Consider the following 24,618-nt stretch of genomic DNA (forward strand, 5'->3'; position numbering starts at 1 on the left):
GCGAGCTCCTAGGACAGCCTCGGAATGGCTCGCGCATGCGCGGGGGTGGCCAGCGCGCCCTGCGTATCCTCGCGTTGCCCCTGGAAACCACACGGTGATGTAGCTACCAGAGCAAGGGAAGGACATGACGATTCAAGATGGCGAAGGACCTGGACGAGCTCTTGGATGAGGTCGAGTCCAAGTTTTGCAGACCAGACCCACTGAGACTGGGTATGGTCGAACGGCCCAGAGGCGGAGGCGGTGGCGGTGGCATCCTCAGCAACGACCGGAACCGAACCGAGGCGAAAGAGAATCTCAGGTTAACAGGCGGGAGGGGTGGGCTGTTCTGATGAAGCCTGCTTCAGGTCCTAAAGCCACCCCTCCGCCGCCGGACCCAAAGAAATGCACCCCCGCCCGCAACCTCCAGCTCCTCTCCCTACTAGGGCCCAGACTCTCAATTCCCCACTTCCGGGGCCGCACACACTTCAGCTCCCCGGCCTGGAGGATCCTAACATCTCTTCCCAAGGCCCGACTCCGCCCCCCGAGCAAGCCCCAGAGGACTGGCCCCGCTGATGCCCCGCCTCTGAGAGCCCGCGGCTTCGCTCAGGTTCCGATGCGGGAGAGGGGGTGCAGCTTAAGCTCTCTCTCTTGAGCCCCGAGGGGGGTCACAGTGACCCGGGGTTCCGTTTGCGTGAGCGATTCTTTTCCGCTTTTGAGATGCCCGCACCTCATCCTATTGCCTCTGGTCCTCTTGGGACCCCATTCCCAAGGCAGAACAATTCTTGGGCCAATTGTTGGAGAAAACGATTCCATTCTATTCCATCATTAGTTGATTTTTTTTTAAGCTCAGATAATTGAATGAGATTAGATTTAAGATTAAAAGGTTTAACTATTGGTAACACTGTCTTTATTAATCCAGCCACCTTCCTTCTCCCCATGGCCCCAGCTAAGGGTACCAGATGATCTCAGGCATCCAAATTGAAATTTGGGGAATTTTCTTAAGTCTTGGCTTTTGATCCAGAAAAAGTATCTTTCAAATTTGTCAGTCATTTTTCTTCTGTGTAATTATTCAATAATAGGACTTTCTTCTTTATCTCACTTCCCCCCTCAATTCCAAAAAAACAAAATTTTTGCCAGAGTGAGTATTGTCCTTCAAAGTGATGGCTTGGGAGCCTCTGCAGTGACTCTTGCTTGAATCTCTTGGAGACGCTTGTGGAATTACACAGAGGCAGCTTTGGAACAACCCAAGAAAGTCAGTCTTGTTTATTTATGGCTGCATCTGTGGGTTTTGTTTTGTTTTTGCGCACCTGTGTGTGATTTCCCAGAACCCAACACCATTGCTACCCAATTTACAAGACTCACCTCTAATGACATTTGTTTATAAAAATTCACCCTCAGAAGATAAAAACATTGAAAAGAGTCTAAAATTTAGAAACAGAAGTTCTAAAAATTAGTCGAGTACTTGGCAGCATTCTAAAAAATAACTGTAGAGCCAACTAAAATGACTGCTTTGGGGACTTCCCTGGCAGTTCGGTGGTTAAGACTCCAAGCTCCCAATGCAGGGGGCATGGGTTCATCCCTAGTGGGGACTCGGCCAAAAAAGATGACTGCTTTGAATGGGCTAACGCTCATTTGACTGTTTATGCAAATATCACTCTCACTAATTTGTATATTATTATCTTGAATGCTGGACATTCTTATGTACCCATTCCCAGCACATCTACCATTCCTATCCTACAACAATGTTACCTTGCAAGTTCTTTTGTTCTTTTTATTTATTCCTTTGGGGCATGGAGAAAATTTATCAAAGAGCCTTCCAGAACCTGTTCATCTTAGGAGAACTAGCACAGAGGGATAGGATGTCTTGGAGCAGGCTGCTGAAAATGGAAAGGGTTACTAAGGTGGACGGATCCTCTCCAAGCACAGGTCCTTTTGTACCCCTCTCCGTAGCCTGTTGTTACACTACTAAAATCCATCCGTAATCCTCGTAGCATCCCATCCCACGTTACTACCTCAGATTTTTCAATAATACATTTATAGAAGCTGTAACAGACCAGTACTGTTGTCATTCATGTGTTGAATTCAAGTGTTGTCATTCACTTCATTTGGCAGTGTAGTTGTAAATTATGCAAAAAAAACCAGCAACAAAGACCCTAAACTTAATAACAAATGTAGTATGTAATGTCACATATTAAAATTTTGTCCTGAGCCAAAATTGATACCTAAAAGTTAGAAACTGATTTACATTATGAATTTATTAATAGGAGACCACCTGCCAATTGTGTAGTGATACAGCCTGGATCTCTTTTTCTTAAAAGAGTTAAAATACCAAAATTGTCCCTTAAAAATGATAGCTCTGCAGATAATAAATGACCATGACACATCTGGATACCAGGAACTACTGCTAATATAAATGGTCAGAACATATACAACTTGATGAAGAGTTCAAAATGATAAAGAGAAATATGTGATTCGTTTTTTTTAAAAAAAAAAGACTGATGTGAGTTGAACTGCAATAAGAATAAAGTGGTTCAGGATGATACAGATGAGAATATTTAGAGATAATATCATAAACTCATAGATGATATCTATAATAATAGCCAATACTTATTGAGTCCTTTTTATATGCCTTATATGTGTTATTTCATTTAATCTCCGCATCCCTACATGGTGAATACTATTATTATGCTCATTTCACTGACCAAGACCTAGAAGAATAGTTGCTTGCCCAAGTTCATATTTCCAAATCTACCAGGACATTGTACATCCAGATTTAAGCTTTTATGTATTGTACATCCAGATTTAAGCTTTTATACCTTTCACATTTAATTGTGGGTTTCAAGTGTTTACATTTATTTTATTTAGAATATATATTTTATTTTTGACAGAAACTATATCTTAAATCAAGATTCAATATAGTAAGCAAAGTTAAGTAGGGAACCAATAAATGTTTATTAACCTTTGATTAAGACTATTGTATTACAGCATCAAAAGACAAAAAGTATACTGCTTATATGCTTTCTCAATGAAATGATGGCATTTTTTTCCCATTTCTGTAGCAACGCATAGGCAAGTGTAGGCATCATGAAATTGTGTGATCTAATAACAGACCAGAATCTTATGAAAGCTGATAGTTTGGATCCCTAACAGTACTGAGCAGACTGGTAAAGTTTGAATGCATCTGATTCTTGAAATTGTGAAATTGCATGAGAGAGGGGAACCCAGAGAGTACATCATGAAAACCAGAGGAGAGAATTTCTAGAGGACATCTTAGCAACCTGCTGTCGCAAAAGAAATTGAAGGAATTGGTACACAAGTGTCAGGTGCTTCTGAAAGATTAAAGCGAAATTGGAACTGAGAAAGGCCGTGTAGTGATTTGGGCAGTAGTGACTTTGAAAAAAAGAGTTTCACTATAGTTGAGGGATATAGAGGCCAGAGGTGGAATATTACACCTGGAAGAAGTTTTAAATAGTTGTCTAGATTTCCTCTTTACATATAAAATGTCTGAGGTTCAGAGAGGTTAAATAATTTAAACTAGGTGCGTAGTTCGCAACAGGTGATGACTTTACCACTCAAGGGGCATTTGGCAATGTCTTGACATTTTTGATTGTCATAACTGGGGAAGGGTGTGCTACTGGCATCTAGTGGGTAGAAGCAGGGATGCTGTAAAACACCCTACAGTGCACAATAGCCTGCCCCTGTCGCTGTGATACACACACACACACACACACACACACACCAACGAATTATCTGGTCCCAAATGTCAGTATTTCTAAGGTTAAGAAACTCTTATCCAGATCACCAGCAGATGCTAAATCCAATATACTTGTAAGGAAGTAGAAATAATGGATATAGACTACTCTTCAGTAGTGAGTAAAATAGGGTGGCAGCTTCAAGAGGGGTTTTGGAATGTTTCTTTGAAGAGGAAAGCATACTTAGCATACTTGGGAAGAAACCAGTATACAGTGGAAGATATTAAGGGTAAAAGTTAGAAAGGGAAAAACTGAAGAGGCAAAGTCTGGACATAGATGGAATCAGACATTCAGTGTTAGGCAGCAGCCTCTGCGTTTTCTTACATCAGGTTAATTATCTTACTCTAAGCAGTATCAAAGGAGGGCTATAATCCTGATGTTAACAGTTTTGGAGCAAATATGTTTCTAGAAATAGAGAGTTAGTCTAAAAAAAACCTGTCTTTTAAAACAAATAATTTAATGATCCAATGAAGTTATAAAGTTATAATGATATACAGCATCTGTAACGTAAACTCTAAAGAGAGTTAATCTCATTTAGTGTTAGGTGTCTAGACTGCCCTAGACTCCATTCCAAGCCTCTCCTCCCACTATTTATATGACCTTGGCGAGTTTTTGAATCTCTCAGTCCCTATATCTTCATCTATGTAAAGTATTCAGTAAATGTTAGCTATTAAACAGGAGTTCCATGCAGTAACAGTTTGTCAGTAATCCTGTGATGATTTTACCCACAGAGGTAAAGAGGTGGAGATACTCTGTCAAACAAATATCACTTTTTTGTGTGTATGTGTGTAATTAATCATTTGGTTATATAACCTTTGGCTCCTGTAGTAAAGAGGTATGATTATTTGACTTACAATGGAACCCTTAGGGGAAAATTAGACATATTAAAATTATCTTTGTTTATAATTCTCAGGTTCTACTTATAATTGTACATATTTTGTATTCTTAAATAAATGGTTGATGTAATTTAGAAAAGTGCATACCCACCTTTCTCTTATATATAACGTACAGCTTTAAACGTTATATTTTAAGTATGTAAAAGTACACATGGGAATTTGTACCTGATGAACTACATCCTTTTTCTCAAGAATCCTAGGCTATGTCCATAGTAGGAAAAAAAGAACATCACATTTGTCCTTCTGTTATCAACTCTAGTAATGGACTTTATTTAAACAAAACTCTTCTGATGCTGGCTGACTCTATCTGCACTTAAGCTTCAGCTGTTTTCTTGTTTGTTGTTTGTTTTTTCAGATCAACAGAAACATTTAAAAAAGAACATGATCTTGACAGTCTTATTAACGAAATATTTGAAGAGCCCAACTTTGACAAAAAATGCTTTGTAAGTCAAATGTTCTAAATGTACAGTAATTGTTTCATTATCTCAAGACATGTTTAGAAAATAGTCTGAAAACTTATTAGAATACACAAGTATCTATAGTCCTTTGGATTCTGAGAAATACAATTATTTAAAGAAATTATTCCACTTAGATTTAAATAAGAAAAAAATTAGAAACTGTGTTTTGTTTTTCATTTCTCAGCAAGAATGAGAAATTAGAAAAGCCGTTGAACAAAAGTCAACTTGCAGATGAAGTTGGTTACTTGTATTTATTTGTATACTCTAGGAATACTTTTCTAAAAGACCAAAATCAGCTTTCATTATAGGAATGTGCTTAGCATCTCAAATGCTCTGCCGTTGCTCTCATCCCATGAACTAATCAGTTAAGTTGGTAGTATTTTATTTTTTTAAATGCTTATATATCTATATCAACTTTATAAAGGCTCATAAAATAATATAACAACCACCTATATATTTACTAGTCATACTGAACGTATCTTAACATTTTGCCAGATTTGCTCCTCTGGATTTTTTTTTTTTTTTTTTTTTGCCACACCATGTGATTTGTGGGATTTTAGTTGCCTGACCGGGCATTGAACCCAGGACACAGCAGTGAAAGCGCTGAGTCCCAACCACTGGATCGCCAGGGAACTCCCTGGACTTTTTTTAAAGAAATAAAAATTATAGTTTAAGAACTCTCCAAATCTTATTCTACTGCCTTCCTTCCCAAAGGTAACCATTAGCCTTTCCATCCATACTTTTATACTTTTATTCCGTATGTATGTAACCATAAACAATTTAAACTAATGTATAGCAGTCCCTTACGTAACTCCACAGTTTATCTACATCCCTGGTGATTAGACATTTTGATTATGCCAAGTTGTTGCTCTTACAAACAGTGCTTCATCAAATATCTTTGTATGTCTTTTTTTTTTAACCCATGTGTAGGAGTTTCTCTAGGATATATAAACCTAGGAAGTCGCAAGGTGCTCATCTTCAACTTTTCTACCCATTGCCAAAATGTTTCCCAAAGCGACTGTCTTATTTGTATTCTTCTCACCAGCAGTGATGAGAATGTATATGCTTTCATTTTTACCAGTTTGGTAGGCACAGAATATATTTGTTAGATATATATATATATGTTAGAAAGAGACCAAATGGAAGTCTAAATTACAAGGACCACAAGGAAAAAAATCTAAGAAATAAATATAATACCAAAGAGGGTTGGTTTGTTTGTTTTTAAGGTAGGGAAGATTAAAGCAAGACAGTGGACTAAAAATAACTAGGCAATGATTGTGTTAAGATTATGGATATGGGCCACTTCTTTTTTTGTCAGACTAAAATTTAAGTGACTGGTATAGATCTTAAGCTTTGTATTTCTGTGTGCCAGAGGGGAGAGGAGTGGGAGAGGTGAGTGAAATACATGAGGGATGTACAAACTTGCAGTTACAAAATACATGAGTCACAGAGATGAAATGTACAGCATGAGGGATATAGTCAATAATACTGTAATAGCTCTGTATGGTGACTAGACTTTCTGTGGTGATCATTTTGTAATGTATAGAAATACCAAGTCAGTATGTTTTACCCCTGAAACTAACATAGTGTTGTGGGTCAATTATACTTCAATTAGAAAAAGAAAGAACAAAAATAAAACCAAGTTTAAAAAATCTTAATTTCTCTACATTCAACATTTTCAGTTCATCTGTGGTAAATTAATAAGCTGATGGCCTAGTTGAATAACATGTCAACACAATAGCAATGGTGTTGAATACTCTGCAAACAATGCATCATAAATGCTGAATAGCAATACTAATTTAATTAGTGGTAGGAAAAAAACTACATGATGTTATTCATTGATCATCTGAGCGATTCATTATTTAGTAAGCACTACAGGGTATGTATCTGTGTGTGAGGCACTGGTCTCTTTGGTTCAAGGCATTTCAGAAAGGGAAGGAAATACTTCTCTAAAGAAGTATTAGAGAAGATATACTAATCTGAAATAAAAATAGCTCTTATAATCATGAAGAATAAGCTTTTATGCACTTCTCCTGTGTGCTCCCTTTTTGAAGTTAGTTATTATATCCAGTTTTCCAGCCTGCAGGGGAGAAAGCAACCCAAGTAAACTTCTGGAGGAAAGCAGATCAATGTAAAACACCGATTGGATGAGGAAAGGAAGTGTCTGTGAATTGCTCGTCCATATGCCCACCTTGTCCTCAGAGGCCAGATGCTCTTGAGAGTATTGGTCCCTCCTCCATTGCTCGCCCATCCTGTTGTGTTTCTTTTTTTTCTTAATTTAAGTATAGTTGATTTACAATATTACATCAGTTGCAGGTTGTTTTGTTCGTTAACCACTCTCAGACTCACACAAGAAAGCCCAGAAACAACAGCAGATGTCCCAGTGTGCCAGCCTTGAGTTGTAAACACAAGCCTGGATGGCACATGGAGTGTGCTCCCAAAGACAAAAAGAGACTTAGGCACATTATTACTTTTCAGCTATGCACCAAAAATGTTTCCAGTTCTGTTTAACATCAGTTTTATTCAACAAATAAAAGAGTTAAGAGAAATAGTCAAGTATTTTTGCCTCCATTAAATTTCCTCACCTACTAGGTAAATTGATGGCATGTCTCTGCATAGTTTAAATTGCCTTTTCTCCATCCTACTTCCTTTCCTTGGCGGTGGTCCTAGCATGTGGTCGGCCATGTTGTTTGGTACCTTATACCAGTTAACACTTAATAAATGCTTGCTAATGATGATGTTATGTAACCATATAGGAACTACTGTATGGTTGTGACTAGGTAGCTCTACATTTTCCTTGGACATCTAATGGTTGATACCATTTCATCTGATCAAAATTAATATTCCTGAAGTTACCCAGGAGTTTGGTTAGTTTATTTTTAGTTCAGGTGAGTACCATTCACAGCCTTTAAAATGAGTCTGAGGTTTTTTTACTCCTCAATTGAATTTTTCCAGGATGAAGTTTTAAACAGCAGCTCCTTCATATTAAATCATTGAACTCTAGTATTAACTGAAGAGTTATAAAGTGACTCTAAATCTTAGCATGCTAATAATGGCAGTATATCAATTTTCTAGACTAAATGTTAGCATAGTAATTCGTAAATTTCTCAGGGAGGTCTGCTTCCCTTTTGCCTTTAAAGGGTTTTGATCATTGTTTTCATTTCAGAAACTTTAAAATCATAGGAAATTTTAAGCCATTTTTAAGATATCCTTGTTATAAAATAAAGAATATTAGTTTTCATGTTACAATTCTCTAAGTTACCCTTGGCCTTTTATTGTTTTGTTTTTTTAACAGAAATTAAAATCTAAATCTTCAGGTAACACATCTGTCAGAGCTTCCATTCAAGGCCCTGGTAAGAGGTAAGTGGGGATTGTTTTGGTGAATTATACACACTGATGAGCATGGTCTAGTAGATTTTGTTACCGTTTAACAACATTGAGCAACAAAGCACCACTGGTCGGCTTTCAGGAGACAGACCAACAGCAGCATTTTTCAGTGTTCTTATGGTCTGTGACTCCTTAGTGTAAAGGAACTTGAATGGGAGGTTATTGCTATTGTAAATAATTTTCTGCTGCATAAAAAAAAAAAGTGTGAATGGTTTCTCAAAATTAATGTTCTGTTATATTCTTCAGTATTTACTTTGTCCCTTACATTATTTGGCAAACACATTTTTCTGCGACTCATTTTAACTCCTTGAGTGTTCCTGAATATACAGGTTTTATCCAATAACACACTGACCCTGAAATAAATACCTCTTCCTTGAAATAGTTGGCTTGCTCAGGAAAATATACAATTTGATTACAAGAATATAGAGTCAATGAGGCCAAATTAACTTCTCATGTTTCTTTTATGTTTTAATTTTATTTTTCTTCCATCTGTTGAACATGTCCAGCTGCAGCCCAGTATACCTTGGTGGAAGCGCTGTTCCATGTGGGATTGGGACAAATACTTCACAGAGGTAAGATGTCAGAAATATGTTATACTTGCTTAATTAGTTTTTTCCAAATTGATACCCTGTTAAAACATAGTTCTTATCATCTTGGCATGAGTCTGTTTCATAATAAAAGGCATATTTTGTTAGCCAGTCTAACTAAGAACACTTTACTGAAATGCTGATTATTATTGGGTGATAGTTGTTAAAAGCTATGGTGTTGGGTATGTGTTGTTCATTGTGTTGACACCCTTCTTTAAGAGCCACTTGAAGTGCCTGGATCACTTCCATCCCAGCTTGGTTTCCACAAGACACCAGGAGTTGAGCTTCTATCTTGCCATTTTTTCCTTCCAGGCAGTGAAAACCAGTGAGTAGGACAGGTGAACTATGTGATGTGTCACCCACACTGCCTTGGCCAGTCAGCATGAGAAGCTGTGGGTCTGTAGTACCCAAGGAGTTCTTAAGCACAGTCTCTTGATTTTACATATTTCAAAAGGAGAAAGCCTCCTTTTGTTGTCTCTTCCCCAACCCTCCTTTCACCCAGTATCTCACTCAGTACCTCTTTCACGGCAATCTTATGGTCATGATACTACCTACCCCAAGCCCCTATCAGCCTCAGACTCCTAGCCTATTCCATTGTCATTGTCGTAAAGTGGAGAAACAGATCGATTTTCAGCAATTTTATTTTTTTATTGAAGTACAGTTGATTTACAGTGTTGTGTTAATTTCTACTGTACAGCAAAGTGATTCAGTTATACATATATATACATTCTTTTTCATATTCTTTTCTATTATGGTTTATCACAGGATATTGAATATAGTTCCGTATGCTATACAGTAGGACCTTATTGTTTATCCATTTTATATATGATAGTTTGTGTCTGCTAATCCCAAACTCCCAAGCCATCCCTCCCCCACCCACCTCCCCCTTGGCAACCACAAGTCTGTTCTCTATGTCTGTGAGTCTATTTCTGTTTCGTAGATAAGTTCACTTGTGTTGTATTTTAGATTCCACATATAAGTGATATCATATGGTATTTGTTTTTCTCTTTCTGACTTACTTCACTTGGTATATAATCTCTAGGCCCATCCATGTTGCCGAAAATGACATTATTTCATTCTTTATTATGGCTGAGTTGTATTCCATTGTATATATGTACCACATCTTCTTTATCCATTCATCTGTCGATGGACATTTAGGTTGTTTCCATGTCTTGTCTGTTGTAAGTAGTTCAGCAAATCATTTTACTGCCCTGTTAAGTTTGGTTCTGTTTTTATAGAGGCCTACTTAACTAGATTATTATATTTTGTCTAGTTATTTCTAAAGCACTTTTTCATTTTCTGATAAAAGAAGTAAAAGACTGAGCTGTATGATTGCATTCTGATCACGTTTCAGGAGAGATAACCATTATATTGAATAATGGAAGTGGGATCCAAAAGGACATTGTTGGAGGGTTGTGGTAGAGCTGGCCTAGATCCGAGGAGGCCTGGAAAAAAAGGGCTATAGGACCAGAGGGAAACTGGGAATCTGGGGAAGCCTAGACCAGGAACACCAGGCAGCAGACAGGCTATAGCAACCCACAGGGGTGATGCCTGCTGTGAGGGCTGTAAATAAAGAGTTGATAGCACCTGAATCGTCGTGCGTTGAGGACTGTCTATTCAAAGGATTAGAGACACACACTGCCCTTAGAGAAGAATACAGTCTGGCTGCTTATCAATCCTGACTTACTGTGTCTACCCAGTTGGATTTGTCTCAGTCATTGCCAGACCACTCTGCCTCGAATCCAGGCTTCCCTCAAGTCATCCTTGAGCTATACGGCAAACGTTTCCTAGTTACCATCCACTTCCATCTTCTGTAGTCTCACCCACATAGAGCATTAAAGAAAATATACCTAACATAACATTTTGAGCACCTCTCCCCTGTTCAGAAGGAAAATGAGAGCTGCCATCTGTCTCATATTAACTCTAAACTCATTGTTTGCTTTACCAAATTGTTGTTCTTCCTCTTCTCTTTTTAGTTCTTTCACCTCCAGTTAAAGCCTGGGCTAGATACTCTACTTCCACTAGAACACTTGTTATCCTTCTACTTTCCACTTATATTTTTCTACCTCTGAGTATTTTTACACTTACTCCCTGTCTAGAATGACACTCCTTTCTAGTGCATGTCCCCACTGTCTTACCTGCTTAATTCACTTACTGTAGACTCATTTTGTCATTCTGTTTGAACTTCCTTTTCCTTTTCTTTTTTTAAATATTCATTGAATGCCCTCTATGTCCTAGGTACTAGATACCAAAAAAAGATAAAACACTGGCCAGTAGAGAAACTGATAAAGAAACAAATGATTATACCCAGGGCATGAAGAAAAAGGGCTCTGATGACAGAATACCTAAGTTCAGATATTCACTCTGCCTCTTACAAGCTGTGAAGCCTTGAGAAGGGATATAATCTTACAAAACCTCAGTTTCCTCACCCATAAATACTTTAGTTTTTATGGGTGAGGAAACTGAGTTATTGTAAGGATTAAATGAAATAATACATTAAAATTGTGCCCATGTTGCAGGTCAGATAGCTACTATAGGTACAGTTGTTTGGAGTTGTTTGTGGGTATTTCTCATCTGTTTGTGCTGCCTTCTCATTGTGTTATACCTCAGCTGCAAGAATCCTATATTCTACTACTTTTCCATTTTATCTCAGGAAATATCTCTATATGTTCTGGTTTACTTCCAAGAGTAAATATTTTATTAAGATGCTCTTTTATGTAGTATATTTTTACATGTACTTTGATTTAGTTCTAGCACAGAAGAATCTCGTGCCAGATGGAATTTCAGTGTATGTCTATTATATAACATTGATCCATGAGAATACCACAATCTTTCAACCCCATTCCTACCTTTTGCACAGTGACAAGAAGGGAAAACACATACAATTTGCATATATATGCACAGGTAAATGTTTATATTCACAGATCTTCTTCACCCATCACAAAGATACTAATCATTGACCACCTTCTTCATGACATAGATCAACACACACAGAAAGATAAGCACATACATACGCATGTGCATGTAAAATATTATATGTATGAAGTACTTTATACTGTCCAGAGCACTTTTTTGTAAGTATATGTGTATTGGTTCACCTGCTTCACAGGGAAAAACCAAGATGCAGATAGAGCAAGAATTTTTAACCCCATTTTATAAATGAGGAAATTGAGGCACTGATGTTAAATTCATTAAGCACGTATTAATTCGTCATGTCCTTGCTAAGTCCTAGGCTTTGAGTGAACACATTGTGGTGAACAAATAAATAGACACTTCCCTGCCCTCAATGAGCTTTCAGTCTAGATGAGGAAAGAGACTTTAATTCCACAAATAACTATTTAATTTCTACATAATATGTAATGTGAAGGGTAAGTACAGAATACTGTAAGCATAGATAATCGGCATCCTAACTAATATGAAGTGTTAGGGAATGCTTTCCTAAGCAAATAACATTTAATCAGACTATGATATGATAAATAAGTAGGAATTAAGCAAAGACAGGGGAGCGTTGGAGCCAGAGGACCCACCGTGTTAGACGATCCCTGAGCTGGAAGGAGCCAGGGGTGTGGGAGGAACAGGGAGCAGCCAGGTGAGCTGGAGTGTAGTGAGTGGGGGAAAGAATGGCTCCTGGTGGGGCTGGAGAGGTAGACAGGGGACGTTTGGTTTGGGGTCCCCTGGAGGATTTTAGAAAAATACGTCCTATAGCAGTGGAGGCCATTGGGTTGTTTGGGGTTTTTTTTTAAGCAGATAGGGATGACGTAATCATATTTGTGTTTCTAAAGAAAGAAATTTTGGTTCCAGAATGGAAAATGGATTGGAAGTTGGAGGGACAAGACAGGGAGACCAGTCAACAGGCAGTAGGTACCGGTGGTCCAGGAAAGAGACAGGGATGGCAGCTGTGACCTAAGTGGTGGCAGTGGCTGTAGGGAAAAAGGGTCACACTTGAGATATTTAGAACATAGAATTGACAGAATTCAGTGATTAAATGGCTGTTGGAGGCACGAGAGAAAGTTGTCAAGAATGACTCCCAAGGCAAGGACTCCAGCGTGTAACTTGATGCCTAGTCCATTATGCCTTCTAGTATACCAATTTGCAGACGCTTTTATAATGTATGTAAGAGGGAAGCCGCTTTTGCTATTGCAGCTGTTGTTTTCCAGCTGCCCAAACAGCAAGACTCCCCAGTCTACTGTGTAGATCTGAAGGATTTGACTGAGAACCAGGGTCTGTGCAGAAGACTATATTGGGCTATATTTGGGACATTCCCACCACTAACATCTTTAAAATAGTAAAGATTCTACTTACTAGCCTGATAAAAGGACAAAGCTGTTGATGACACTTCCACGTTTGTATTTACTCACATTTTAGAGGAAAGACCTGACAATTTATCTTTCATTGGAACCATGACTTTATGTTAGATATTCTTTTATATATAGTTATAAAAGAAAAATATATTTAAGCCCTGAAAATAAGCACTGATTTACATGCCTAGGACATGAAGGAAATCGAGTGTGTTCTGCCAATTTTTCATGTGTTATGTTTGTTTGATTTTTGGATCAAGCTCTGATTTGAGAGTAATCTCGAATGATTTTAGAGTGTAAAGATTTGAATCTTTTACCCACTTGGTGTAAAGGGGAAGAGCAGTAGCAAAGCGTGGTGGCATTAATAAGATATAGATAAAACCAAGGTGTTATTTTTCAAGCCAAATTGAATTTTACTCTCCTCGTTATTTTTTAAACTACTTGCAAGCCTAGATTATTCCATAGACTGGTATAATAATGGCCTAATAGAGTGAATCGTAGCAGCAGAATGATTTCTTAGCTGCAAGATAGTTTTATTTTTCTCAAAGGACAGTGTTTGTAGGAAAATGTGGTAGTGTGAATAGATTTGAATAAACTGCTAAATTTTAAATTAAAAAGCTGTATTTAACATTATGGTTGAAATTTTACACATACAAAATGTCAGGAAATTCTAAATTATAGTTCCCACAACAGCAGTAATTCAGCCAAATTGCACATATGTATTAAGGCATTAAAGTTAACACTCTGTGCAATCATGTAATAAATACATATGCATAAGAAAGCAAGTTATAGCAGCTTTGGGAACCATCATTTTGCATTTCCTGACTTGTACATTCAAAATCCAAGTTGAAATGTGTACAAATGTAATTGTGTTGAATTTCCATATGTACAAATTCAACTTCATAAATTGCTAACAGTTTAAAAGGAAATACGGAATTGTTTATGAAACTTAAGATTTTAAGTGTTTAATTATTGTTGTGATTAATGTTTTTAGAAATACAAAGCATTCATTCTCAAAGAAACTTTCAGGCCAAAATATATTTGCAATTTTGAAGTTAAGTTATCTGAGTTTTAGAGGGAAATAAGTGAAAAAAAATATAGTGATGTGTTTTATTTTATGTTTTAATTGCAGAAGTATTATATGCTTTTTGAAAAAAATAAAAAGTCAAAATGTATAAGGAGAAAGATAGTACTCTCCTTCCTTCCTCTCCATTCCCAGCCCTCCTGAGGCAACCAGTGATAGCTGCATGGTATATTACCTTCCACATTTTTCTCCATGTTCTTACAAACTTATTATAAACGCCTATACAGGAAAATTGGCGGGGTAGTTTTTACAAAAACAGGATCGTGTTATATATGTTATTGTGTACCTTGCCTTGTGCACCTCTGTGTCAGTAGTTAAATCTAATTAACTCTTTTATCAACTGCCTAATATTCCATAGTATAAACGTTATTCAGTCTTTTCCCTCTTTGATAGCTATCCAGGTGGTATCCTGTTTTTTGCCACTTCAACAGCACTGCAGTAGAAATTATTCTTGAGATACACGCCTATACTCTGGTGCTTTTATTTATATGTAATATATTCCCCAAAATGGGATTGCTAGTGCAGCAGCTAGGTATAATTTTAATCGTAAAATAATGCCAAGATTTTTCCCAAAAGGTTATAGCAGTTCACATATAGTCTGAGAGTGCTAATTTTTGCTAACTTAATTGGGTTAAATATATATTTCATGGTTGCTTGAAATTTTAATTCTTTATGTAGTATTTTAACTTTTTAATGAATGCTGTATGCCAGACACTGTCATGAGCACTTTATCAATATTAACTTGGTTAGCTCCTCATAATTCTTCTATGAGGTGTGCATTATTATTCCCATTTTACAGATAGGGAAGCTGAGTCACAGAGAAGTTAAGTTACTTGACTACAGTTACACAGCTAGGGAATCAGCATTTGAATGTAGGCAATCTTATCTACACTCTTTAACTACTAATCTATGCTACCTATATTAGTGACATAGAATTATATTTTTAGGTTTTTTTTCTTTGTTGTCATTTGTAAGCACGCTTTATCAGTATAAGTATTTGACTATGTGTTGAAAATGTTTTCTTTCACTCTATTATTGGTCTTTTCCCTTTGTTTTTGGTATCTTAAAAACTCTTGTTATTTCCTTTTACTTTCTAGATGATCAAATGTATCTATATTGATTCTAGTTTTAAAATACTTCAAACAATGGAGAAGTTTTCTTTAAATCACAATTATTATACAAATCAAATGGTTTGCAGCAGCAATTCATAATTCTTACCATATATTATCATTTTACTCCTGAAGTTACTATGTACTATATGAATTTTGAGATTTGCTTGGCATTCGGTTCCTCAGGTTGTCACTGAGTACCCGTTATGTGCTGAGTATCGTTCTAGCAGTTCTACCCTCTCTCATCAGCAGCATTTTTCCCTTCACTGCATCTTTGCCATCAGTATACAAACCTGCTCTTTTTCCTTCTTAAATATAACCTGCTCTTAACCCCACTTCCTTTACCAACTACCACTCCACTTAAAGAAACTGCTTAGATGTACCTTACCAGTGAAGCCTATGCAGACTCTTGTATTTAAAATTATAACACACTTCCTCCCAGTACTTTCAATTTTATCGACTCTACTTTTTATTTCATTTAAAGCACTTTTTACCTTCTAACATGCTACATAATTTATGAGTATTTCTTCTCGAATTAGAATCTAAGCTGTTTGAGGACAGAATCTCACCAGCACATAGTAGTCTTTCAGTAAATACTTTTTAAATGAGTAAATGAATACATTAATGCCAAGTAGTGGGGAAACAGAAAAAAATAAGATATTGTCCCAGCACAGAGAAGATATTGTCCCAGCATTTCAATACAATGTGGCAAATTCTGTGATAGAAGCATCCTGAAATTTTCATTAGGAAGGGAAACACGTAAAGAAGGTAGCTTAAGTGAAGATCTCCCTCAGACAAATTTGAAAACCATTGAACTAAAAGATCTACACATCCATTTTTTTTCTTTTATATATGTAAATATACATATGTGCATATATGTATCAGTATGCAAGATCTTAGTAAAATAGGTAGGTTTGTGCAGAAATTTAACCCGAAAGTTCAAATAGGTAATCAGACCAATAGTATAAAAATTTATACTCCGATTCATCTTTACTTTTCTGTTGTTTACTCAGTAATCTGTAATATGTGGTATAGTCTATGAATAAATCAGCATATTTTCATATTTAAATTTAACAGGAATTTCTAATGTACAGTTCTTTTTCTCTGAACAGAGCGTGTGACCATCTGCGTTGTATAGCCTGTGATTTCTGGGTAGTAAGCTACGATGACTATGGGTGGGACAAATCATGTGATTACCTGTTTCTCAGGTATGTTTCTAAAGAACTTCACTCTGTGAAAAATGTACTTAATATACAACTTTATATTTCTTACTGTGCAGTAATGCCTCTTGGTGGCCTTGGCCAGATTGTGTGGCCTCCACCTCTTTGATATTTCTCGCATCATCTCCTCCTTTCCATCTGTCTGCTGTCAGCCTAGTTAAGGACATGTTACTTCTGGACAGGAGTTCAGAAGTAGCCTCCTCACTGATTTTCCTGTGTACAGTCTCTTCTTCCAGACCACCCTTCACTTGCTGAGAATTAAAGCATAACTCTGAGTATGCCATCCTCTTGCCCAAAACCCTTCTGCTTACAGAATAATGTCCAGATTCCTCAGCATGGCATTCAAGACCTTCCATAATCCAGTCCCCAACTATCTATCACCCAGCTTTGTTTGTCTTTCCATGGTATACTTTTCATCTTTGCAAGATTTTAGCTACATCAAAACAATGCTCCCGGGGCTTCCCTGGTGGCGCAGTGGTTGAGAGTCCGCCTGCTGATGCAGGGGACACAGGTTCGTGTCCCGGTCCGGGAAGATCCCACATACCGTGGAGTGGCTGGGCCCGTGAGCCATGGCCACTGAGCCTACATGTCCGGAGCCTGTGCTCCGCAACGGGAGAGGTTACAACAGTGAGAGGCCTGCATACTGCAAAAAAAACAACAACAAAAACAACAACAACAAAAAAAAAAGCAATGCTCCCATAATGCTCTCATTCCCTATGACTTTGTATAAACCCTCCACCTCTTGGGCTACCTTCCCACCATTTTATCTATCTATGCCCTACCTGTCCCTCAGGGTATGGTTCATTGCTTATCTTCTGTGATTCCCTTACCACTCTCTCAACTTGGAAGTAAACTCATCCTCTTCCGTGTCCACAGCACGTTGTACCAGTTATAGCACTTACTGTAATAAAAGACTGAAAATATCTTAGGTTGGTGTATGTCTGCCTCCCTCCTTGTCGTTGGGATAGTATCTTACTTATATTTTTGTAATTTGTACATCCTTAAATACTCAGTGAATACCTAATGTTTTTAAGTTATAAAAATGTATTTGAACTATACATTCACATTTTCAAATAAAAATTAAGGGCTAAAAATTAGTAAAGTATGCATATCATGCATTTTTGGCCCCCCAAACCTGTGCCTAAGCAAAGACTATATTTTCAGATACAAGTCATCAGAATTATTGCAGCACTCTTCAGTAGCATAAAGAAGACAGTGAGAGGCTTTCTTGACACCTCTCTGGCATCCATTCTCATGTAAATCTCTAGGAGTCTCCTCTAGTGTTAATGTAAGAGTTTTTAAGCTTTTCACATCAAGAACTGTTCTGAAAATCTGAATCCTCTCAACATACGCACAGAAAAATTCAAATATGCAGATACATAGAAAAATTACAATTTGAGAGATTTCATAGTACCCAACCCAAATAAAGCCTAGTGTGGTCCCAAAATCCCAGGTCAAGAGCCCATACTCTGGGGCTCTGAAGCTCAGATTAAGAAATGTAGACTGTAAAGTGGTAGATGAAACCATGAAACTGGATGATATTACCCAGAAAGGTGACTTGGAAGCCCGTCAGTGAATGCAGAGTTAAGGGATCATTTAGTTAAGATAGGAGATGCTGGGACTTCCCTGGTCCAGTGGTTTCCTTAACCGCTGGTCCAGTGGTTAAGAATCAGTCTTGCAATGCTGGTTCGATCTCTGGTCAGGGAACTGAGATTCCAAATGCTGCAGGGCAACTAAGCCCACGTGCTGCAACTAGAGAGCCCGCATGCCGCAACTACAGAGCCCACACACTCTGGGGCCCATGTGCCACAACCAGAGAGAAGACCGCACACCACAACGAAGAGCCTGCATGCCACAACGAAAGACCCCACGTGCTGCAGCTAAGAACTGACACAGCCAAAGATAAATAAATAAATAAATAAATATTTAAAAAAAAAAGATAGGAGATGCTCTGATGTTTATATTGTGGGGGGGTGGGGAAGACAAGAGAAGGGAAGGTCATGTGAGTAACAAGGTCCTAGAGGCTTTGGGGTCTAGAGTGCTGATGGAAAGTGGGCCTTGGATAGGAAGAGGCTGCCTCTGTGCCTGGGTGGAAAGAGGTCATATACTGATGTGTTCAAGGGGAAAGCTAGGAAATGGAGGCCTTTTCACATCTCACTGCCTGATTTTGTGAATGAAGATGTGATCTGCTTGAAAGTAGAGGGGAGATGAAACACTTGAGGGCAATAAGTGTGTCCTAGCTTTGACAAGTTCTAGAACTTTCTTAAAGAAGTATAAGCTATACTTGACCATCCTGCCATAATAGCTAAATAAAATGCTCTTATTTTTCTATGAAACTGTGTTTGCTTTATGGGAAATAATGAAGTTTTCTTTCTCAGCTTTTAAAATGTATTAATTATTGATAGTTCCTTGGCTTTCATGATTCCTATTCCTGAAATCTCTAAGTATTCAATCAAGTGTCACATGTTAAGTTTGTCAAAATATATTGCAGATTGAATAAAGGACAGTCCTTCATTTAACCGTTTAGTTTTCATTAAACACATTTAGTTTTGTTCCGCTTTTTTCTTTGCAGTAAAACTTATTCAGTTCTTCCCCTATCTCACTGTAACCTTAGCTAAGTTGCTCAGCTGGTCGAAGTCTCAGTTTCCTGAAGTCAGACAGTTGGCCTGGAAAATCTCTTAGGTTTTGTTAGGGTCTAACTAACCTCAATTGTGCCTGAATTTTGTGCAGTACTGAATGTGGTGCCCATTGGCCACCAGAGGGCACTTTGTTTCCTGCTTTCTGTTGCAGTGACATCAACAAGTAACAGTTAACAGTGTATTTCTTTCTTTAAAAATACTTATACTGTATTTCATCATTTCACTATGTATGTTTTCATCATTTCACTTTGAATTTTTCATTTTCTTTTGTCATGGAATATTTACATAAATTCAGTACATGGATTATGAAAATCATAATTGATTTTCTATTAATTAAATATAACTTCTGCAGTCTTTTTTATAATAGCATCAAGTATGATGGTTATCGTTTTTCATGAGTTCTGCGCATAGGTTTAATTATGTTAAAATTACTGACATCTATTTCAGGATAGGCGTTTGTTTTGTTTCTGGTAGTGTACGGAAATAAGCAGTTCATTGAAACAAATGAGATATAATATGAATTCAACACATAGAAATAACAAGCACTTTTTCTCTATTAATGAAAACTTTCTATAGTTAACCCATCAGAAGCCTGTTATGTTTATGCCTCTTATATGCCCTCCATTTGCCACACTGCTGGCTTTTTTTTTTTTTTTTTTTTTTTGCGGTACATGGGCCTCTCACTGTTGTGGCCTCTCCCGTTGCGGAGCACAGGCTCCGGACGTGCAGGCTCAGCGGCCATGGCTCACGGGCCCAGCCGCTCCGCAGCACGTGGGATCTTCCCGGACCAGAGCACAAACCCGTGTCCCCTGCATCGGCAGGCGGACTCTCAACCACTGCGCCACCAGGGAAGCCCCTCCACACTGCAGGCTTTTAAAATATGGCACAGGTGAGTATTTGAGGTAGGAGATGAACCACCATCTTTTCCACTCTGTTCTTATATCATGTAGTCTCTGGTAAGACAGATCAATAATTCTTCTCTTTAGGTCACTGTGTTCTGCAACAGCCTTAATAAACAGACCTAGAGGATTGCCATTTAAAAACATTGAAATCCTCAGAAAGAGAACACCAAAGTGTATCTTCTGTTTTTCATGTGAGAGCACCAGGTAGTTTAGCGTTTGGATGTTGTGAAGATAGGAAAATAAAGCAGTTAGAATTTCTTTTTTGTTTTTTTAAGTCATTAAGCACTGAACAAAGCTACTATGCTAAAACCTTCTTATTTTACTAATAGGAACAATATGCCAGAATTCCACAAATTAAAAACAAAGTTGGTAAAGAAGAAAGGAACACGGGCATACGCCTGCCAGTGCAGCTGGAGAACCATTGAAGAACTGACTGACCTTCAGACGGATCATCACCTTCGCTGGGTTTGCGGTAAACACTAAGAATGCAGACTTTCCACATTCAGACAAATGCATCCATGAGAACAGTCTCTGTTAATTGTCACAATATTTAGGTAAAGGTACATAGTATCATGCCCTTTGGAAAAGACAGGAAATTTCATTTAATGGCTTTACAAATTTTCAAAGACCAAATGGACTTGGGAAGATAATGTGCTTTTAACATTTTGGAATTATTCCTTTTTGATATATGGACATTTCACTTAGTAAGTAAGGTAACAAGTTATCCAAATACTCCTTTGCTAGCCTGTCCCCTGTTAAATAGAAATTTCATTGTGGAGTTTCATACAAATATATAGCCTTTCAGTAGCAACTGCAGTACTACTGACTGCTAATATACTTAGCGTAAACATTCCTCGTTATAGCAGTTAAAAGGGATAAAGCTGGCCCTGCAGAGAGGTCACTGAGGGGTGTACACATCACCTCTTCCAGTCAGATCTGTTGTTAGCAAAGATCATAATTTAGACATGTCAGAAACCATGTGATCAGTGGCTAATTGAAGGGTTTTCGGGAGTATAGGTATATTGTAGGTGAAAACACTGCCTGTATCTGATCTAACTTCACCAATTCAAAGCAGTACTATGCACAGTAGTAAGTATATATTACCAGTTTTAGCTTATTTCTCCTCCTTTTGTTCATTTAGATATCAGAAGTTATTTAGTTTGCTCTTTTAGCAAGTATTCATTTCTACGTAAAAGTGGGTTTTTTTTGATGCACCTAAAAGTACAAGGGAAAAATCCTAATACAGACAGGTCATTTTTGGATTTTCCAAGTACCTTCTTGCCTTTAATGCCCTAAAACTCCATTGAGTAAAGAGAACAGCAAGTAAAATATTTTCTCAGGCAGCCTGTTGATCTTTCTGGTAGGATCAGGTTGACACACTGTTTATTGGTGAGTACATGAAAAAAGAAAGCATAGCTGAACCAACAGGAACCTGTTGGGCTCCTTCTTAATATGTCTAAGACTTGAGGAGCCCTACAGTAGCAGCACATTCAAAAGATCGGTTACCTCAAAATTACCAGCTCGCAGCCCCATCAAGAGATTCCAATCTGCCAGAAGCTCTTTACCGCCTGTGTCTAATATATTGTTCAAATGCATGACACAGGCTTGCTGAAAGGGAGGGACTGAAGCAAAGTTATGATCTGCGTACTTATACTGAATCTGTTCCAGCCATTTTACTCAGGCAAAGAAAGATCTGGTCATTAAACTCCTTCTCCTAACCGTGACACATTTGCATATGTGTATCACTTGCTCCAGTCAGTCTAGTATTCCAACAGGATAAATCTCATTGTGGCAGATACTCACATTTTTTGTATTAAGAATATGTTTACCAATCTCATCTTTCAATAAAAATTTTTTACCCCCTAAACTTTTATCTCAATGTAATTGTGTCAGAAACATAGTGGGGGACTTCCCTGGTGGCGCAGTGGTTAAGAATCCACCTGCCAATGCAGGGGACATGGCTTTGAGCCCTGGTCTGGGAAGATCCCACATGCCACGGAGCAACTAAGCCTGTGTCCCACAACTACTGAGCCTGCGTTCTAGAGCCCGCGAGCCACAACTACTGAGCCTGCACGCCACAGCTACTGAAGCCCACATGCCTAGAACCTGTGCCCTGCAACAAGAGCAGCCACCGCAATGAGAAGCCTGCACACCTCAGTGAAGAGTAGCCCCTGCTCACCGCAACTAGAAGAAGCCCGCGTGCAGCAACGAAGACCCAATGCAGTCAAATAAATAAATACATACATACATTTTAAAAAAAAATTGATCCTTTTAAAGAAAATAAAAAAGGAAACGGGGATTTGGATTGAAGTTGCCTATTTCAAAAATTAGCAAAGCAACAAGATCCACACATTCAGAACCTCATGGAATTTGGCACATTTAATCATAATGGTGATTTTTTTTAATTTAAATGAGCAAATTTACTAAATTATGGATTTGAAATTTTTTTCCACTTTTATTATTTCATCATAACTATTCTATAACTTAGATATGTTGCCCATGTTTGGCATTCCATAACATAATAATTATAATAATTAGTTCTCTAATGTCAGAAATGTATAAATGAGTTCATATTTTTGTTGGCAATTTACTTTATAAACTTTTTAATATTGTATAATTTTTAATCGAAAATGTAGAAAGAATATTATGTTTATATACAAATGTATAGATTATTACCAGTTGTAATTTAAGCCAAAGTGCAGCTATTTTAGTATCAATGTAGAAGAACAGTATAGTTTCTAATCAACTATAATTTTTAAGGACAAAGTCTGTAAAACTTTCAAGATGTTTTGCATATTTATTTTCAATATTCATAATAATTTTCTACCTTTAATGAGTATCTATTTTTTATCAAGCCAGGTAGCTACTTTATTTGAACTGCATTGTACTCTCAGACACTTATCTTGCCTAGAAATGAATAAATAATAAGTAGCTTTACTCTGTATTTAGGTGTATTTTTTTGTTTTATAATAAAATATTCATTTGGGGATTAATTTGATATAATTTTGATAATTTCCTTTAAAATGTCAACAAAATGTTTCCAACCATCCAGTTGAACAAAGTATTTATTTTCATTGGGGAAGAGAAGCATGCCATAAGTTTTAGTGTGTGTGTAAGCGTGTATGTGTGTACATGCACGTGTAAGAGAGTGTAGTAGCTGAAAGAACAGGTCCAAGTGCAGGAAGGAGCCATGTTGATATGGTGGTGTGCATCCAGACCTGTACGATGATGTCAGTACACTTAACACTTCTTTTCTTGGGCCAAAGAAAATGGCATCAAACTATGGTTTCTAATCGTTTTCCTTCCTTTTCTTACTCATCTGATATTTTTAAATGTGGTGGGAAAAAGGTCTTGAATCCAGTAAGTATCGTGATGAAGCTCAACAGTAACTCAGATGTTGATTTTTTTTTTCAGCTGTTAGGTTTTAACAAAACCTCTATCAGCTGATACCAGCTAGTAATCAGCTTTACATACTGTTTAAGGTAATTGTGGAAGGAAAGAAAAAATTCAAAATACACAATCTCTTTAGAGATTTTTACATTGTATCACATTTATTTGGGTTTGTGACACCAAAATGTGCCCTATTTAAAAATATTGCATGGAATATATAGATATACATGTGGTTGATAATTAAATTTGTTTTCAGACTTTCCCCAAAGATAATGGGTGACAATATGAAGTGTTACAAAATCAGAGTCGAAAGTCATGTCCTGTGGAAAGTTACTAAACATTTGGGGCTTCCTTTGCCTCATCTATATGAGTGGTGATACCTCTCTTGTAAGCTTGTTGTAAGGATTAAATCATATAACATGTGAAAATAATATAACGGTATAGTTTTTAGTTCAGAATAAGTGCTTAATAAATTCTCTCATTCTTCTTTCTAAAAGTAATACTATCTAAATTAATTGGTACAACATGTTTCTTATAGGAAAGCATTTCACCACGTTTGTTTATTCATTCCCTAAATATTCCATAAGAGAAAGGTAGCTCTGCTGTCACTTTTATTTTATAACTAGTAAATGTAAACATGTCGAGGTTTATTTTTATATAAGTTGAAATAACTTTCAAACACAAAAAAAAAAACACCTGCTCACCCTAGCCTCTTCTTCCTGTCTGGTTTAAACCTAGTTGATCTTCATGAAGGCCTTCCAGGCTTTTCACAGTATCTTTTTGGCTTCTTCTGCCTCTTCTTCCCTCCTCTTCCAACTAGACCTACAGCCCACCCACTGTTCCTTAGATATACTTCACATCTTACTGTCTTTTAAAGTTCCTGCCCTCCCTCATCTTATTCTATCAAAATCCGACTC

The 24,618-nt window shown here is 37.4% G+C and overlaps 1 protein-coding gene across 2 annotated transcripts; it reads left to right on the forward strand.

Moving 5' to 3' along the window:
• Positions 1 to 104: 104 nt before the first annotated feature.
• Positions 105 to 22,426, forward strand: CUNH8orf37 (chromosome unknown C8orf37 homolog). Of its 2 annotated transcripts, XM_029223250.1 has the most exons (7): positions 105 to 298; positions 4,983 to 5,070; positions 8,381 to 8,445; positions 8,979 to 9,044; positions 12,842 to 12,916; positions 16,663 to 16,758; positions 20,641 to 22,426. In XM_029223250.1, exons 1-7 carry the CDS (start codon positions 138 to 140, stop codon positions 20,792 to 20,794), a joined length of 705 nt encoding a protein of 234 aa, XP_029079083.1. In that variant the 5' UTR covers positions 105 to 137; the 3' UTR covers positions 20,795 to 22,426. The 2 variants fall into 2 exon arrangements, with proteins under 2 accessions (XP_029079083.1, XP_029079082.1); XM_029223249.1 differs by lacking the exon at positions 12,842 to 12,916 and having other exon boundaries at positions 20,641 to 22,281.
• The last annotated feature ends 2,192 nt before the right edge of the window (positions 22,427 to 24,618 follow it).

This window comes from Monodon monoceros, unplaced genomic scaffold, assembly GCF_005190385.1.
Source record: "Monodon monoceros isolate NGI ecotype Baffin Bay Population unplaced genomic scaffold, NGI_Narwhal_1 Super_Scaffold_14, whole genome shotgun sequence".
Taxonomy (NCBI): Eukaryota; Metazoa; Chordata; class Mammalia; order Artiodactyla; family Monodontidae; genus Monodon; species Monodon monoceros.